The 16,348-nt window shown below is 36.8% G+C and overlaps 1 protein-coding gene across 1 annotated transcript in view; it reads right to left on the bottom strand.

The window, feature by feature from the left end:
- Window positions 1-1,232: 1,232 nt before the first annotated feature.
- The window catches only part of LOC150077192 (solute carrier organic anion transporter family member 74D-like), a 47,140-nt gene continuing 32,024 nt past the window's right edge, over window positions 1,233-16,348 (bottom strand). The window contains exons 4-10 of the mRNA XM_090386573.1: window positions 13,408-13,611; window positions 12,886-13,050; window positions 8,793-8,991; window positions 8,438-8,597; window positions 6,050-6,225; window positions 4,742-4,806; window positions 1,233-3,554 (exon numbers count right to left, since the gene is read on the bottom strand). Of these exons, the coding sequence (XP_090242699.1) occupies window positions 3,142-3,554; window positions 4,742-4,806; window positions 6,050-6,225; window positions 8,438-8,597; window positions 8,793-8,991; window positions 12,886-13,050; window positions 13,408-13,611 (1,382 nt within the window). The 3' untranslated portion in view covers window positions 1,233-3,141. The remainder of the gene's footprint in view (window positions 3,555-4,741; window positions 4,807-6,049; window positions 6,226-8,437; window positions 8,598-8,792; window positions 8,992-12,885; window positions 13,051-13,407; window positions 13,612-16,348) is intronic.

Genomic DNA, 16,348 nt, shown 5'->3' with positions numbered 1-16,348 from the left:
GCAACCAGTAACCAAGCGATAAGAGATTAGTGGTTAGTGCGTTAGAGAAATTGGTTATATATATATAAAAGAAAGGTGTCTTTCCTTCCTTGATACGAAGCTTACTTCTTTATTTAGAAAAAGCCAAAATTAAATAACTTTATAAAGAAAGGATTTTAATAATCTCTACAATCTGTTGCTTAGAGAAAAGACGCTTTCAAATCACTTTGGAAATATCGCTATGATCACTCGCTTGGCACTCGGGGCCCCTGTATCAGCAAGATAACGCGACATGCCATACTGCTCGGGTCGTAACAGAGTGGTTTAAAGACATAGATGTGGAAAAGTTGGATTGGCCAGCCCAGAGTACTGATCTGAACCCTATCGAGCATCTTTGGGATATATTGGATCGCCGGTTACGCGCACGTCGAGAACAAGGCCGAACTGGTGGCTGCGTTAAAGGCCGAATGGAGGAACGTATCACTGACATTTATCAATAGCTGGGTATGCCGTGAAAATTGAAGTCCATCATAAAAGCAAAGGTTTCAGCACAAAATATTAAATGACACAATAAAAGCAATTTTTTTGTCTAAAGGCAGGTGTCCGGATATTAATGGTAGGGCAGTGTATAGCGTACTCTCTTATATAGAAGGTCACTAAAATAAAACTTGCAGGCGTAGGTGACCACGTGACATCGCTCTCATCTATATGTGAGTATGAAAAGCTTTGATTATATAACCGAGTCGTTCCTTGTTGTACTTTGGTATTAAATTTCCAAATGGGTTTCTCTTTATGGGTTTGCTATATGAAATTGATAATCTCGAGTTTCCTTTTTAAGAACTCGAAACACAAATCAGAAAATACAATTCTCAATGAATTCCATGAATTTTTTAATTCCGATGAAGAAGATGAGCAAATTCCATTGTCTTCGCATTCCTTGAAACAACCACTATCTTCACTGCGTCATTAGCTAAGAACAGATAAATTGAGCGAGAGAAAGAGAGAGAAATAAATATTGCACATTGTATAGTGTAAAAGAACAATAATTTTTTATTTATTTTATAAGTATCTTACATCGAGAAGTAATCGTCCTCTATTAATTACATTGAAAGATATACAACAAGTAACTTGTTATTTTAGAAATTATAAAATTCAGTCCACATCTGTAAAACAATTTTTAAAAATATCATAAGATATACTCCATCTCGTGAACATAAAATTGTGCATCTTTCATTTACCATCTCTATATTATCAATCGCTAAAAATATTTTAATATTTTAACAAATAACTTCAACAATTGCAATACGGTCATATAATTGTTGGTGACTTTACAACAGTTAAATATATAATTACGATTGTTGTAAGAATTAAAATAATTGTTGGTGACTTTACAACAGTTGCATATAATTGCGATTGTTGTGAGAGTTCCAACAATTGCATTGATCGCATAGTCATTTCATATGCTTATTTAAGCACCATGAAACTGCTCTCTATTGATTTGTTTATCAAGTTTTATACTATGTAGCACTCAGAAGACCTACACATTTGATTAAAATGCATTGAATATATAAAATGCTTTATAAAAATGCAGGATTATATTTGTTGATGATCCACAGCGAAGAAAAATGCTTCAAACCTTTACGCTCCCGGAATATAATACCGTGCGTGCTATTTACAACTACAAGAATTCCTCTAGCGTGCAGTTTTCAGCATAGTGTAGACAAATAAATGCAAAAGCCATTTGTTGGAACATTTTACCATTGAACATCGTGTTAAAATAGAACAACCGAAACAAAATCCACTGGACCAAGAGGCTCAGTGTGGTCACAGTTTGGGTGCGATTGATCACAAGTGGGAGAACTCAATTGCTTTTTGTCCATGCAAGGATCGAGTCTGCCAGGAAGGGTACTGCTGGCAAATCCTGGAAGTAGGCGTACTTCTTAGGTTGGTGCAACAATTTAGAGATGAATACGGTTCATCGAACAAAAATTCAGAGCAGGCTAACAAGACAAGAGGAACCCAGTAACACTGTCGCGAGAATTTGTCAGCTTTCATCTGCACTAAGGAATAGTTTACGTAACTTATTTCTTATCCGTTGAAATAAAGTTGCATTTTAATGTTCTTTGGTTACTTTATTTAATTAATAAACTATATTCTCAGTTATAAGCTTTCTCAATCGCCTGAATATGTTCAACCCTCACCTTTTTCCGCCTTAAGGAAATACAGTCTTATTTTAACCATTCGTATATAATTAGTGATGCCATAAATACTGCTAAGCACGCGGACACGCGACAAATGTTCGAATACAAAGCAAGGCTGTAATCTGACAGGAGTATGGCAATCCCCATGAGTGTGAAAGTGCGTAGATAGTCAGTTGAACTTTGTGCGTCGAACAAAGAACATGGGGCCAAGTCTGAATGGCACAAAATAATTTTGAAATGTTCTAACCATTGAGTATCAATCGTCGATTTGTTTATAGAGTTGTTAACCCCTAAAAGGATATCCAAGGACTAAAAAAGCGTGCAAGGGCTGGGTGTTCTAAGATGGCTTTATAGGATGACCAACTCAGATGTAAGGAGGAAGACATCGCAGAGGTACTGACCATGATTACATCTCTGAACAGAATCCAGATGTCCTGGTCTATCGCTAGTTACTCAGTTGTTGCAATATTTATGGAAAGACTGGATATAGCCCAAACGTTATGGATTTTCCAAACTAATTTTGATTTTTCTCTAACCTCAATAAAATTGTCTAAGAAGATCCGTCTTAATTCTGGTTCCAATAACTCTCCCAGCAAAGCAATATTTTCTCATAAATCAGCAACTGTTTTAGTAAATATTTTCACATAGAGAAAACTTTAAAAATGTTAAGAGATACAGCTGTATGTCATATCTGCATAATCTCCAGAATTTTTCCGTCAGTCATATCACAGCTCATTTGTGCTCATTTTTTTATGTAAAAAACCTAATTAAAATATAGGAAGCGTCTTATATATTTTCAAATACAACGTCTGTATGCTGGAGACCTAAAACTACCAGGCACCTTACTTGAATAAAAGATAAATCGTCTCTTCGTTAGGATAATGTTATTTGTACATAGTTTGCACTTTCGTAGCTTTTTTTCAAGTCCAACTACTGCAGAATCAATTCCCAAAAGAGTTCTCTAGAGTTTAGTGGTTATGCTGTCTTTATAGTTGTAGAAGTCCGTTATTATGGGCTGTCCATTAGCTTCAACGGTCTCCTTGCATTTTTCGATTTTTCCGTTTTGCATATCGTTAAGAACCGTAAATATTCCGATTTTGTTCGTCTGATCCTTGGAATTCGCTTTGAGTTTCTTCTCGTGTCCAGCATCCTCATCGTCCTCGTAGAAGTTCTTAAGCCTATCACTTAAACACCACACTATCACGTCAAAACACGTCCCAATAAATATTAAAGCAACCGACATGCCGTGAAGGTAATAACGGAATTTGTCACTGTCGTATAACCAACAGTTTCCAGTTTTACCACACTTTTCTTCCCATACTATACAGGCAGCGTCTGTTAGAGCTCCAAATATTAACGGGTATGGAATAAAAGCTGAAACAAAATAAAGAAATAAATTATATTAAACAACAGGTTCGTTTGTCATAAAAGCAGGTTATTCTTGAGATAAAACTGAAGTGTTAACAATTTAAAAAATGGCATAAAATCATAAACACATCACACGATTATTTAATGTGTTCTGGTCAGGCTTAAAACAATTTAAAACGTTTTTTTGAGAGCGTTGAGCAGAGCAGTTATAGTTCCTAAGATGTTCACTAGATGGCAGCACAATTCGCTACATTAAGGGGGGGGATGCTAAATTTGACACGCATATATGCAGAAAAGAAATAGCTCAGATTTTGTAGTCACATTATGGAGACAATACAGACGACAATTATGAAAAAATAAATCAATTCAAACTACTTTTAATATAGTTCCTCATAACTGCACACTTCCCCTGGTGATTATTTTCGGAACTATTTTTTGCATAATTTTCGTTTGGAAGTCTGTGTTCCTGTGAACATTGTTTATCAATTATTTTCTCTGCAAATGCGTAAGGGTAGGCAAACCTGAATCACAATCACGCTGCATGCTTTAATTTGCAAATCTGCAATCCGGCTTAAATCTGCAATCCGCCATATTGAAACAAGATGGCCGCCAAACTATAAATTACTCTATGTTGCAAACCATATGTACAATGCATGTGGTGGAGGGCTCTATAGCATTCTGATGGAAGTGAACTGTTAGCTAAATTACGAATTCAGATATTATCTAATTATATTTCCATATTTGCTTTCATAAACTACACTTTGCTTCAGGATATCGTTCATTCTTTTGAAATCTAAGTTTATTATTTTTTTTTACCAGTTCGAAAAAGTTCAGCAAGAGGAGGGCGAAAATTTTAAATTTAACGAATAAACTTTATATGGTTTAAATTTCTAAACAGAAACGCCTCCAATATGAAGCAGACAGTCGTATAGAACTGATGATTAGTCGGTGTGAGTTAACTTGGGGCCAGATAATCCAATTAGTTCAACATGTTTATAAACCTATGACCATGATAATTCGTCAGAAAACTTCTAGACTTATAATTAAGGGTATTTAAAATGCAATGGCGTTAATATTAATGATGCCATTCCTTTCGAGTTGTACAAAGTATGCGCAAAATTGTAGCTGCCAAAAGTGAGTAATAGTCAAATAAATTGCAGTTTTGCTCGCAATGTCTATTCCTGAAGACTTACCAAATAAGGATAAAATTGCATCAAGTACTCCCAGTGCTAAACTCTTGTCTTTTTCGTCCACGCACCTACAAGTAAAAGTTTCTTTTAAAGATGATTATGTTTGTTTAAAATGTTTACTATACTTAATTGATGGATTTTAGGGCTCTTTTCTAATCGACAGAAAAATAGAATATGTTGTATTAACTGAGTATTCAGTTATCCAATATAAGCATCCAGTGTATAAAGCTCTTTCTATACAAGAAAGAGCATATTAATTTCGTTATTTAAATTCAATATTAGTGAAGTCATTAGGAGATTTATTATTCAAATTATAAATACAAAAATTCTTCAGCTGAACTTCAGTTCATTATAAATAAACGTTTTAAAAAAATTCATTATTCAAATTCACTTGGTATAAATCAGATTAGTTTTATATTTAAAACGTTTAAATTTTATTTATATAAACAACCATTCAACCATAAAATTGTTAAAAGATCATATAAGAACCTTAAACTAATAAATTTTAAATCTTAAGGTACTAAGATGTCTTCAACAGTTCAGTAAAATACTCCCATATATGATTACTTGAGGTAATTAATAATATAGTCTATTATTAACTGACTGTTTAATGGGTCCATGGACTCTTGTTGCTTGCTCTACACATGAAGGTGACCATCGACGTATTGCACCATATTTGGACTCATCTGACCAGCACGCTCGTTTACAGTCCTCCAATGTCCAACCAGCAATAGAAAAGGAGAGGGTGTCTCTTGGGTTTCCTGCTATGGAAACCCATACGCATTTTGAAACTCAGTATGCAGCGCATCGTCATTTGGGATATTGTTCTTACATTGTCCATATTGGTATTGTTATTTCTGGCTCAAGGGACATATTGCGTCTATCAACGAGATGGAGGTCAGACATGGTGTCTCCATATTGCGATGTCAACTGTCGCACAGTGATCTGTCGTTCAACACGTACAACGCGCTGCCCCCTTTACTCATCGCTAACATCCACCTTGTAATCCTTTACATTTCTGTCCGTAGGAGATGATTTGACCCGTTCCACACCATTCTTTGTACACCTTAACCACAATGGGCCTTGAACAACGGACAAGACGTGCTGTCAAAGATGTGGAAGGACCCGACTGTTCAGCTTTTTATACTGCGAGATATGTGGCATAGTCCATTACGAATTGGGTGATCACCGAGTTATATTGAAACTTTAGTACAGATTATTATTGATTATCTGTGGAAACGGTACCTTTTTTTCATTTGTTAGTTTTACATCATTCAGTTATATCGAAATAAGTATTTTTCAACCACTTACCTCAATGTGATCAGAGCATTACCAACTCGGGCAGTAGCAGAAAACATTTTGCTGATGCTGAGGACAATAATATAAGGCAAAAACATGCCACAACCCTCTGGACAATACCCACCGATGACATTAGAGACAACATCAATGTCGTCCACACTTTCGACACAAGAGCACCCCAGGAATACCTGGAAATGAGAAGAGAAGTAACTGAAATGAGTGGAGGCACAATTAAGGGTATCGTTCTATGGATTTAGTTATGGGTCTTTTCCAGAAAACAGAACGATTTACGACCTGCCTTCTGGCGTACACCAAGTATACGATTTATGTCTTTGTTTAATGATTTAATTTTTTTTCTGGGAAAGGCTCCAACAACTGCTTTGTAAGATTTTTATCGAGTTGTATATGAAAGTCAATACCATGACAGAAACACGCCTAATAGAAACTGATAAAGAGTGTTATTTTATGGAATTTCTTTTCTGATAATTAATGTCAAAAATTCCAACACATATTCTGGACATTCTAAGTTACAATGACTGCTTTGCATTAATCAAAAGTTAGCTTCCTTAAACAGGAAATAGTTCTGCACTATGCATATCAATTGTAGGTTCGTTTACTTACTTCTCCAACAGGCGTAAGTCGTTCAAGTGGTTTGTATAACAAAATAGCTACTTAAATTATCAAACGAGACTATCTTAAGGACATTTTCACTACTGCTGAATACTAAATGTGTGTGGAGACATTTGCAGAGCCGTGTCGACGACCTTTTGGAGACGGATGAATACCAAAGCGTTTAAGGTTAATTACGGTTGTTGTCGTTATACAAGGGCCTGTATACTAAGGTCAGGACACGCCCTTGAGGGCAAATAATTGATTTTAAAATTTGGACACTGGAGATACTTCAGTGACAGTTACAATTCTTTCTTTTTCTTTAAAAATAAATAAATTATCTCGATTTAAAACTGGCTCTCAATGAAATACCACATTAATCTAGTTATTATTAAATAAATTGTGCATATAAGCCTTTTTCGCAGGTCCCGAGAACATTGACTATACTTTCTTTTTTACCTGAAATTTAATGGAAATTACGATTTTGTTAGAAAATTTCCACACTCACTGAATCAATTTGAAATTAGTCTTGTACTACGATATTCCTCTTTTTTGTTCTTGGAAGACTTTATAGATTATCAGAGATTTTCTGCTTGACGTTCCTCTTTTACTCTTGCTTGTTCCTGTCCTTCCCATTTTCGGGACTTTTAAAATTCAAGTTTTTTTCGTTGATGTCCCTTCAAATATGCCCTTTTCCATTTCTCATATCTTCCAATCGTTTCTTAATACACCCTGTTTTTCAATTACACATTCATTATCTTAACTTTCTCATTTCTAGTATTGAGAGCATCGTCATCCTTAATTCTTGTGTTTTTTAAATATAACATTATTGATTAATGGGGTGCTTCATTATCTTAAATTTTCTGGAAAGCTTTCAGTGCTTAAGCTATGAAACCAGCTTGAAAATAAAGTTTAAATAACCTTTACTCGAAGGTTATTTAAACTCGAAGGTTCAGGTTTCGGGCTTCTTCGACGATCATTCAAAAATAGTAGAAAATTGATGACTCACAAACACTTCAGATTTTATTTTCATCGCAATCTTGATGAACTTGGAGAATCTTCTAGCTCCTGCTAAGGAACTGAAAACAAAATTGTGATCCGATTCAATGTCTCAGTTTGGTATGAACAGTCTAGTAATCCAAATTTTCATTTTCATCATCAGCTGATAAGCACGTTATAAGAGTAACTAGCACCCATCTTCTCTCTCTCTTTTAGTCCACAGAGTCTTCTTGGCTGATAGAATGAACGCTTTCCATGATCAGGAATAACAATATATATTGGCAGCCAGAATGAGACCCGTCAATGTTTAGGTTTTTTATAACATGTGACAAATGGAATTAGCATCATGTGAGAAGGAGAGTGAGCCTAGTGCATGTGAAGCAGCCCTGTATAAGCTTGCTCAGTCTTCATCATCAGCCATTTTCAATCCACTGCAGGATGAAGGCCTCTCCAGCAACTTTCCAGTTCCTTCTGTTTTGCGCAATGGCCATCCATTTGCTACTCACAAACTCTTGAATTTCATCTGTCCATCTCCATTGTTGTCTTCCATGTTTTCTCTTAGCTCCTGTTGGGTACCATTCTATTATTTTCTTAGTCCAAATACCCTAATCTTCAGCCCTCATTCTTAATAGCCCACTTAAAATAATGCAAAATAAATAAAAGCTGCATTTTGCATTATTCGAAGTCTTTTAAAACCCATTTTAAAATACTTCAAACTATGGTTTTGGTTTAAGAAAACACATCACAGAAACTGTTTTTCATCTACCATATTTTTGATACAAATTCATTTACCGTTTGGTCTTTAGAAGCGTTGTTGTACACTGTGTAATTATTGCACCCGGCATAACATGGCGAGAAGTACGTCGAAACTCCATCTGATCCACAAACAGGCTCGAAAACCGCGTTTGTACAGCCACATCGATTATTACAGCTGTTTGTCAGGTTCAGAAGCCTGAAAATAAAGAAAACATTAAAAATTCTTGATCATAACAATAGCGTAGAAATGTTTATTCTGACCTACAGATAACCTATTAATATACAGCAGTTTACATTCATTAATCATTGCAACAAGAAGACGTTAACATGTTACTGATGCAAGTGTTTGCTTTAAAAATAAGCAGTAGGTTTTGTGAATGCAACCTCTTACCCATTCCTTGATGTTTTTGTCGTTCCCGGCATTTGCAATGAAGGACATCCCATAAAAGCTGATGCTATTAATCCAAATATGGTAAAGAATTCAACAAAAACCATATATCCTGTAAGGTACCGAGGTCTTGGTTTGAATTTTCGGATCACCATTCCACCGAGTAAAATCCCAACCAACATTGTCACAACGCTTGTTGAACCTAAAAGATAAAAGTTTCTGTCATTCCTAAATCATGAAATTATTTATCTGAAAAAAAAAACAAAAAGATACTAGAGGTACTGAATGTTCTTGCATTATTAAAAAAATGAATATCATTTTAAAAATTTCTTTCTTTCTAATTTTTTTCAAAGATCGGTAGTTACTTTTCAACTGAGTTAGCAACAAACTAATCAACTGAGTTAGTATTAGTATTAAAATGCTTAAATAATGCAAGGAAATACTTTTTTCTGCACTTGCCAAAAGAAAAGTAAAAGAATTTTATATCATTCATACCTTCCCCATTATCAAGAGTGGCTTTCGCTTCAAAATTGTCAACCTTGATCACCGTGGCAGGCGATTCATTCCAATCATCTACAACACGCTGTCCGAAAGTAAACTTCATGAAATCCAGTCTTCTATTACTCCACTGAATTTTGTATTGTGCCCCCCTTTTTTACTGATTCCCTTCAGGACCTTATACACACTGCTCTACCATTAATATATGGACACCTGCCTATCTACAAATAACCTTTATTTACAGGAAAAGTAATAATGTGTGCTCAAATTTTTAGCATATACGACAGCCTCTAGTCTCCGTGGAACAGTCTCCACAATTTTGTTTTGTAAATTTCCTCCGATATTTTCCGTCATTTGCCATTCAAAGCAGCGACCAGTTCCGCTTGTTCCTTGGGTAGTCTCTCCTCACAAGGATCTGATGATCCAAATCATGCCAGAAGTCCTCTACAGGACTGAGATTGCCCTCGTGGATAGCGCAGCTGGTAGAATCTCTGTCCTCCCCCACATCGGGTGGAAAAGACCTCAGTTTGAGTGCAGTCAATGACGTGAGGAATATTTATGGATCGTTTTCACGTGGCTGAATTCGTCGGTTCCAGACGGGGTAGCATGGTTTTTTCTCCCCGAAACTCGGGTTTTTCGTCCAGAAAACAGAAAATCGACCACAGAACACTTGCAGTTTAAAGATAGTATATACAGAGCAATATGGCCTTAGTAGCTGATGCTCAACAACAGCAACGTAAGACTGAGATCAGTGTTCTGGCCTGGCCAGCCCAACTTTTCAACACTCATATTCTCAAACTAGTTCGTCACAACTCGAACAGTATAACATGGAACGTTGCCCTGCTGATAGAGATATGACCTTCCCTGAAGAGCTGACACAAAGTAAGCAATGCACTATTATCCAGAACATCTAGATAGACCTCAGCATTTTTTTTTTTTTTTTTTTTTTTTACAACCAATGTCCCCAAGCCAAACCATGAAAAATAATACTGACAATCATGCTGCCTCCGCCAAACTTCATTGTCAAGGCGATACAGTTCAGCAAGTAGCTTTCTCTGGGAATCTACCACACCAAAACACGACTGTCAGACTGGTAGACCATAAACCGTGACTCGCCACTCCACAGCATAGCTATCCTTTAATCTATGGTCCAAGAACGGCGGCGGGTCTTACACCAAGCCAGACGGCGTCTAGTCGGGGTGATTGGTGCCTTGTGAACAGCTGCATGATCGTAATAACCCATATCACGCAGCGTGCTGCGTACTGTACCTTGCTTCCAATCATGTCACTGAGTCTGTGTGTACTGCGATAATGTCGTCCTGCGTTCCTAGAGGTTGATTCTTTACAGGGCTTCGGAGATTTTCCGGGTTATTTCGTGACAGTTTCAGTATCACCCCGCTTCGATCTGCAGATCACATTACCAGTTATCGACTTAGGGACCTCCAATGCCGTTAAAATGTCACGTTCAGATCGTCTTGCTTATGTAGCATGCTATTATCATTCCTCGTTCAAAGTCTGTTAACTCCATCGATCGCGGCTTCTAGCCTTCACAATCGTACCACAATCTTCTGAAAGGCACACGAGTATATTTATATTTTTTGTCTGACATGTGGTGCTTGGGTAGGACGTGGACAACTAACAACGGTAGGGTTTTCGTATATTAATTACCTTTCAGTTTCTGAAATTTATTAAGATGATGTTACCATTTTAATTAGGATAAACTTACGCTTGTCATACTCAAGAGCCTATTGGCTTCAACACAACTTTTATCAAGTACTAGCTAAGTTGTGGCTGCTCTGTTCAGAAAGAAATGCTCTGTTCTGCAAGAAATCTGGCACAAAGAAGACAGCACCATTAGGCAGACAAAAAAAAAGCCAGTTCTGGTGAATTCTTTGGCATAATTCACATTAACTCTGATCTGCCCTCAGGATTAATTACAACACGTATTATTGATTGATACATCTCACTGTTGAGCCAACAGTCACCGCTTAGTAGCTGTCCTCATTCCATGAGTACAAATCTGTGCTTTCAGTATCTTCGTTTAAAATGCTAGGGGCATCCAGAACAACATTAACTCCCTCCTTGATCTACTTGCTTATGACGAGCCTGACAAGTGATCACTATACTGTATGTGGCATAGAATCACAGCTAGAGAATTCGAAGTTCACCATGCCCGAATCGAGAAATTAGTCCAGTGTCATTTAATGAACAATACTATCATTCTTTTTTGTATGGCAAGCTAAGCAATCAGCATTGTCCTTTAAGATTATTTGTTGAAAAACAATTCCTTATCAGCTGTTCCCTTGAAAAAAAAAACATTAAAATAAAGTTTTACTGCGGGTCATATTAATTGGGACAGCAGTGGAAAGCGTCTTGAGCTAACCTTAAGAGCCACGTGAAGGCAATATTAATTATCTTCGCGTATCTGCTGCAACTACTTTGAATATTCGGTTACCATCTCTTTACACGCAAATTATTCGCGCAGGTCACCTGTAATGTGCCACACAAACATTCGCTCACGTGGAAGTTCTTCTACTGTAGGGCAGCCAGAGAAAACGAGGAACTGAAAAGTAGGTTGCTAGGTTTGGAATGCAAAAAGCAAGCTGTTAATGACTTGTCAAGTTGTAAATCCACCTACTCATTCCTCAGATGTTCCGCTTCACTACCTTTTGGAGATGTTGTCTGGATATAATGGTTTAAAGATTAGTGATTTTAGAAATCGCAAATTTACTTTTTAAATTTGGTTTTCTACTCCCAATAAGCATCTGTAGTTTGTGCATGGTCTACTCAAGGTCTACGCAAGACAATTAATTTGATTTCACACTTGCATTGACTGAATAAAATCAAATTTATAGTTTAATCTGTATAAAAGTAATATTTAGTTTAAAAATCTGAGTATTCCCTAGTGAAATACTTCTGGTGTCAAATTTTCACTGCAATATGTTTTATCTGCAAATAAAGAAATAATTGATCATCTATGGGCTAATATAATTCTAAACGCGTATTTTCCAGGTGGTGTGCAGTTAACAGATGGCGCCGATCTGACTTCCTGTGTGTCAGACCATGATACAAAATGGCGACTCGTTTGAAATTCGAGAAACGTAAGGCAGTTTTGAGCTTTTGCCTGAAATCGGAGGACGTGTGACGCTCAAAGTCATTGGAGAAGTGAAAATAATCGGAAGTCAGCCAAAGAATTTTATCACTTCTAATTTTATTAATTTATATTTTAAATGGAAACTATTATTTAAATTATGGTGTGTCCTAACTTTATACCTCGGCTAGTGAAGCGTTGACAATCTAGAGAATACGTGACGAAATTCTTTAAACAGGAATAGCATCAGAGTTTCTCAATTACAATGTTTTGAATTATAATGATATCCGCGTAACCCATTCTTCAGCGGGCCAAGGACACGAGCTGCATAAATAAAATTTAAAGAAGGCTGGAGGGTAGAGCTGGAGAAAAGAACTTTCCCCCGCTGTACATACAGCGCCTGATTCAAAGTTGACAAAATAGTATCGCAGTTCACATGGATCATGTTTTTATTTTAAAAGAAACGATATAAAAACGCTCCTTTAGTTGAAAATCACCTTACGTTACCTGAGAATAAATTGGCAGTCGATGCAGACTGGTGATACTGGCTTTCCATATATTTTGGCATAAACACGTAGTAGCCTAAAAACCCGTTGATCTGGAATGTAATGCTTATCGTGTGGCATACCAAAATGGGGTTTTTTATCAGCTTCTTCACTGCTTTAGGCATATCTACAGCAAACAGAAGTCAATAATATATTAATATACTGCACGAAAATCAACGTTTATTGAAAAATCAATAGAGCGTTAAATAAGGTTATTTTCATACCTTATTCTTGTCAATAACAATATATAATTGTCAATGATTTTATTTATTTAGTCTAGATTTCCTGTACAGCATTTTCTAAATATTTATTTTTTAAGGAAAAAGCGCTGAACTGCGCAGATTCTGGAAAAAAAGTAATTTTATTAGCGGCTACAGTGGTTTGACAAGGTTAGTGTTAGAAAATCTGGAGAGTTGGCAGATATTGCGACTTAAATAATATTGCAATGCAAAGAACGCAATTTTTTTTTAAAAAAGCCACTTACCTTTGAATTTAAGCACTGCATTTTCAGACTCTTCTTTCTGGGGAGGTTTTTTTTCGGAGGTGGAACTTTGCGAAGGTGCTTTCAGTTGTTTTGGAAATAAAGCCATCGGGATTGTAAATATTAAGATGGCTACTCCTAAAATAAGAAAACCCATCCACCAAGCTCCCACCCATCGAGGATCTTTCCTTGAAAATCCTGGGTTATCTAAAATAATAAATAGAAACTTTATTTTTAATGTTCTAAATATCTACATTCGTGTGTGAAGAGATGCACAATTCAATTAGCAATTTAGAGACTTAATTCTCCATAAAAGTACTCTTGAACTGGGGAATAATTACACATACGAATCCTAACATCTCGTATCTTGTGTTAGTGTGCGTTAAGTGCTGAATAAACTAAGGCTATGAGGCCTCATTATATTGTCTGTACAATTGTGTACTCTTGCTGGATGAAAAACTCCAGTTTCCAGGAGATAAAAATCCAGCAATCCTCGCGTAAGCCCGATTAACCCAGCCTCCTCAAGACAGGATTCAACTCAGGCTTTTTCCACACGGTGTGGAAGGATAGCGTCGCAGCCAATATGCTAACTCTGGAGGTGAAGTGTATCGATTTTGTAGAACTTATATATATATATATATATACGAGGGAGTATCAAAAAGTTCGTACCCTTACCTAGAAATAATAGCCCTAGAAAGGTGACACTTCACAGGAACTTTAATCCTTTTCTATGTACTCTCCATGTATAGTAACGCATTTCTCCCATCTATGAATCAGTTGTTTAACGTCTTGATCATAGAAGTCCGTATTTTTTGCCTGAAACAACGATTCCACTTCATTGATGACTTCCTGAGACGAATCAAAGAAGATCATACTGGTACACCACTAGGCATTCGTCATTTGCCACCAACCGATCAAAAAAGTTCTCAACATCCGCATTACACAAATCCAACAGTTGGCGAGGACATTGCATTTGACATTGCTTCTACAAAGGCATCAGCAATCTTGGAACCCATCGTGGGGAGACCTTAGACATGTGCTGTTGTTGCCGTTGTGATGGCGTTTAAGGGCACATAGCCTGCCAGAGCCATATTGTGTCTTTCTAATTGTTAATAATGAAATACTGTCATTCATTAATATGTATAGATGAGTGAGGTGAGTATGCCCAATCCTTAGCCTTGCTAGAATTATTTCTTCTCGCCTGCTTTTCCGGAAGGTGGAGGGCCACAGCTTTGGGTCTGGTTTTATTTGGTAAAGTTTGTTTCCTGGATAAATTCTCCCGATTAGTGACCAACTATTGTAACATGCGTTAAGGATGATGGGTTTGAAATCGGTATATGGAACTTGACAAGTCTGTAAAATAGAAGTATCTCGCTGTTTGGCTGCAAGATCTGCTTTTTCATTTCTTGCTATCCTAGAATGCCCAGGGATCCAGCAGGATATCACAGTTTGGTTTCTCTCATTACAAGCAATTAAATTAGAATGAATTTGCTTTATTACAGGATGAGAGGGGTTGGCATAACTACTTATAGCGGAGACAGCACTGAGTGAGTCAATTTATTTTAAAGCAGGCGCAATTAAATGTCCAGTAATGTGATCCAGAGCTAAGTTTATGGTTCTGCAGTAAAGATACTGCAATCTACAGGTAATGAGACAGAAGTAGATATGTTCAGATGGTCGTGTGAAATGCTGTGGGCAGACCCATAACTAATTCCCAATGCATTTGCGATGAAATGAATTGTCACACGGCTGTCACTCAGCACCAGATGCTCAACCTTTGCAACCGCCTCACTGTCTGTGGATGCTGATGGCCTTCCTTCTATTGGCTCGTCAAAGACACTCGTACAGCCGCACTGGAACTCCCGTTTCCCCTTTTTTACAGTGTCTTAAAAGATGGGAAATTCTGCCCATACACAGCTTTCATTTTTTCGTCAATTTCCTGAGCTTTCTTGCTCTGCAAATACAGGAACTTGATCACTTCTCGATTCTCCACTTTGTGAACCATAACGTCCTTCCTGAGATTCCAGGTTTCACCTCTGGTGTTCGATCACCTACGGGAATGAAATTTCACATGTCAGTTATCTAATATGTAGACAACTTATATTAGAAACGGCATCTTCCTACTGATGTTTTGTCTAGGTCAGGGTACGAACTTTTTGATACTCCCTCGTATAAGTGAAGTATCCGAAAGAATAGGGGGTGAGGTTGAATGTCTACTACAATGCCCATAAAAGTAGTGGGAGCAGGTTGAATTTTCTGATACATCCAAATATAGCCTTCACCTTCTCCTAGGTGAAAGAAGAGGCCATTTGAGAAAAAGAATTACTGGATCTCCACCTACTATACTGATCCATGATCCGATACTCCGGCAGTAGCGATAAAACATATGTCAAGGTGTGAAAATTTTGGAACCAAAAATGATCAGTTTTCATCCAAAGGATGAAAGAAGATCGGGTGGATTTCTCTTTCATCCTCTGGATGAAAGAGGAATCCACTCGAACATAACTACTGCAGTTATCTGAGAAATCAAAGTTTTAGATTTAAGGATAGCTCTGGACCTTCCTTTATATAACACACGACAGAGGACTGTTTTATTTTTAATCTCCAGTGGTATCAGAGGACACCTCGAACAGACTGTTAATAGAACTTTCGAAATTATTTATTACTTTAAAAAATTAACGATGAGAATTTCCACATTTGATTTAACTTTAAAGTTTACATTGAATACCTAGTATCAGACAAATTTTGCCTTATATTATTAACTGTAATTAACAGAATTGTGGGGGGTTGGTTTTTGCTTCCCCTTTTCTTAGACTTCCAACGGTACTGTGGATCTCGAACCCACCCCACATTTCGCAAATTTGACTGCAATTCACAGAAAATTTTTTTCACAGAAAACTCATTTCAACTCTCATTACTCTTTTTGTTTTTTTGTGTTTCTTGC

The sequence above is a fragment of the Mastigoproctus giganteus genome, chromosome 12, assembly GCF_048544385.1.
Source record: "Mastigoproctus giganteus isolate SK-2022 chromosome 12, ASM4854438v1, whole genome shotgun sequence".
NCBI classification, from domain to species: domain Eukaryota; kingdom Metazoa; phylum Arthropoda; class Arachnida; order Uropygi; family Thelyphonidae; genus Mastigoproctus; species Mastigoproctus giganteus.
This window is presented reverse-complemented; position numbering and strand designations above follow the sequence as displayed.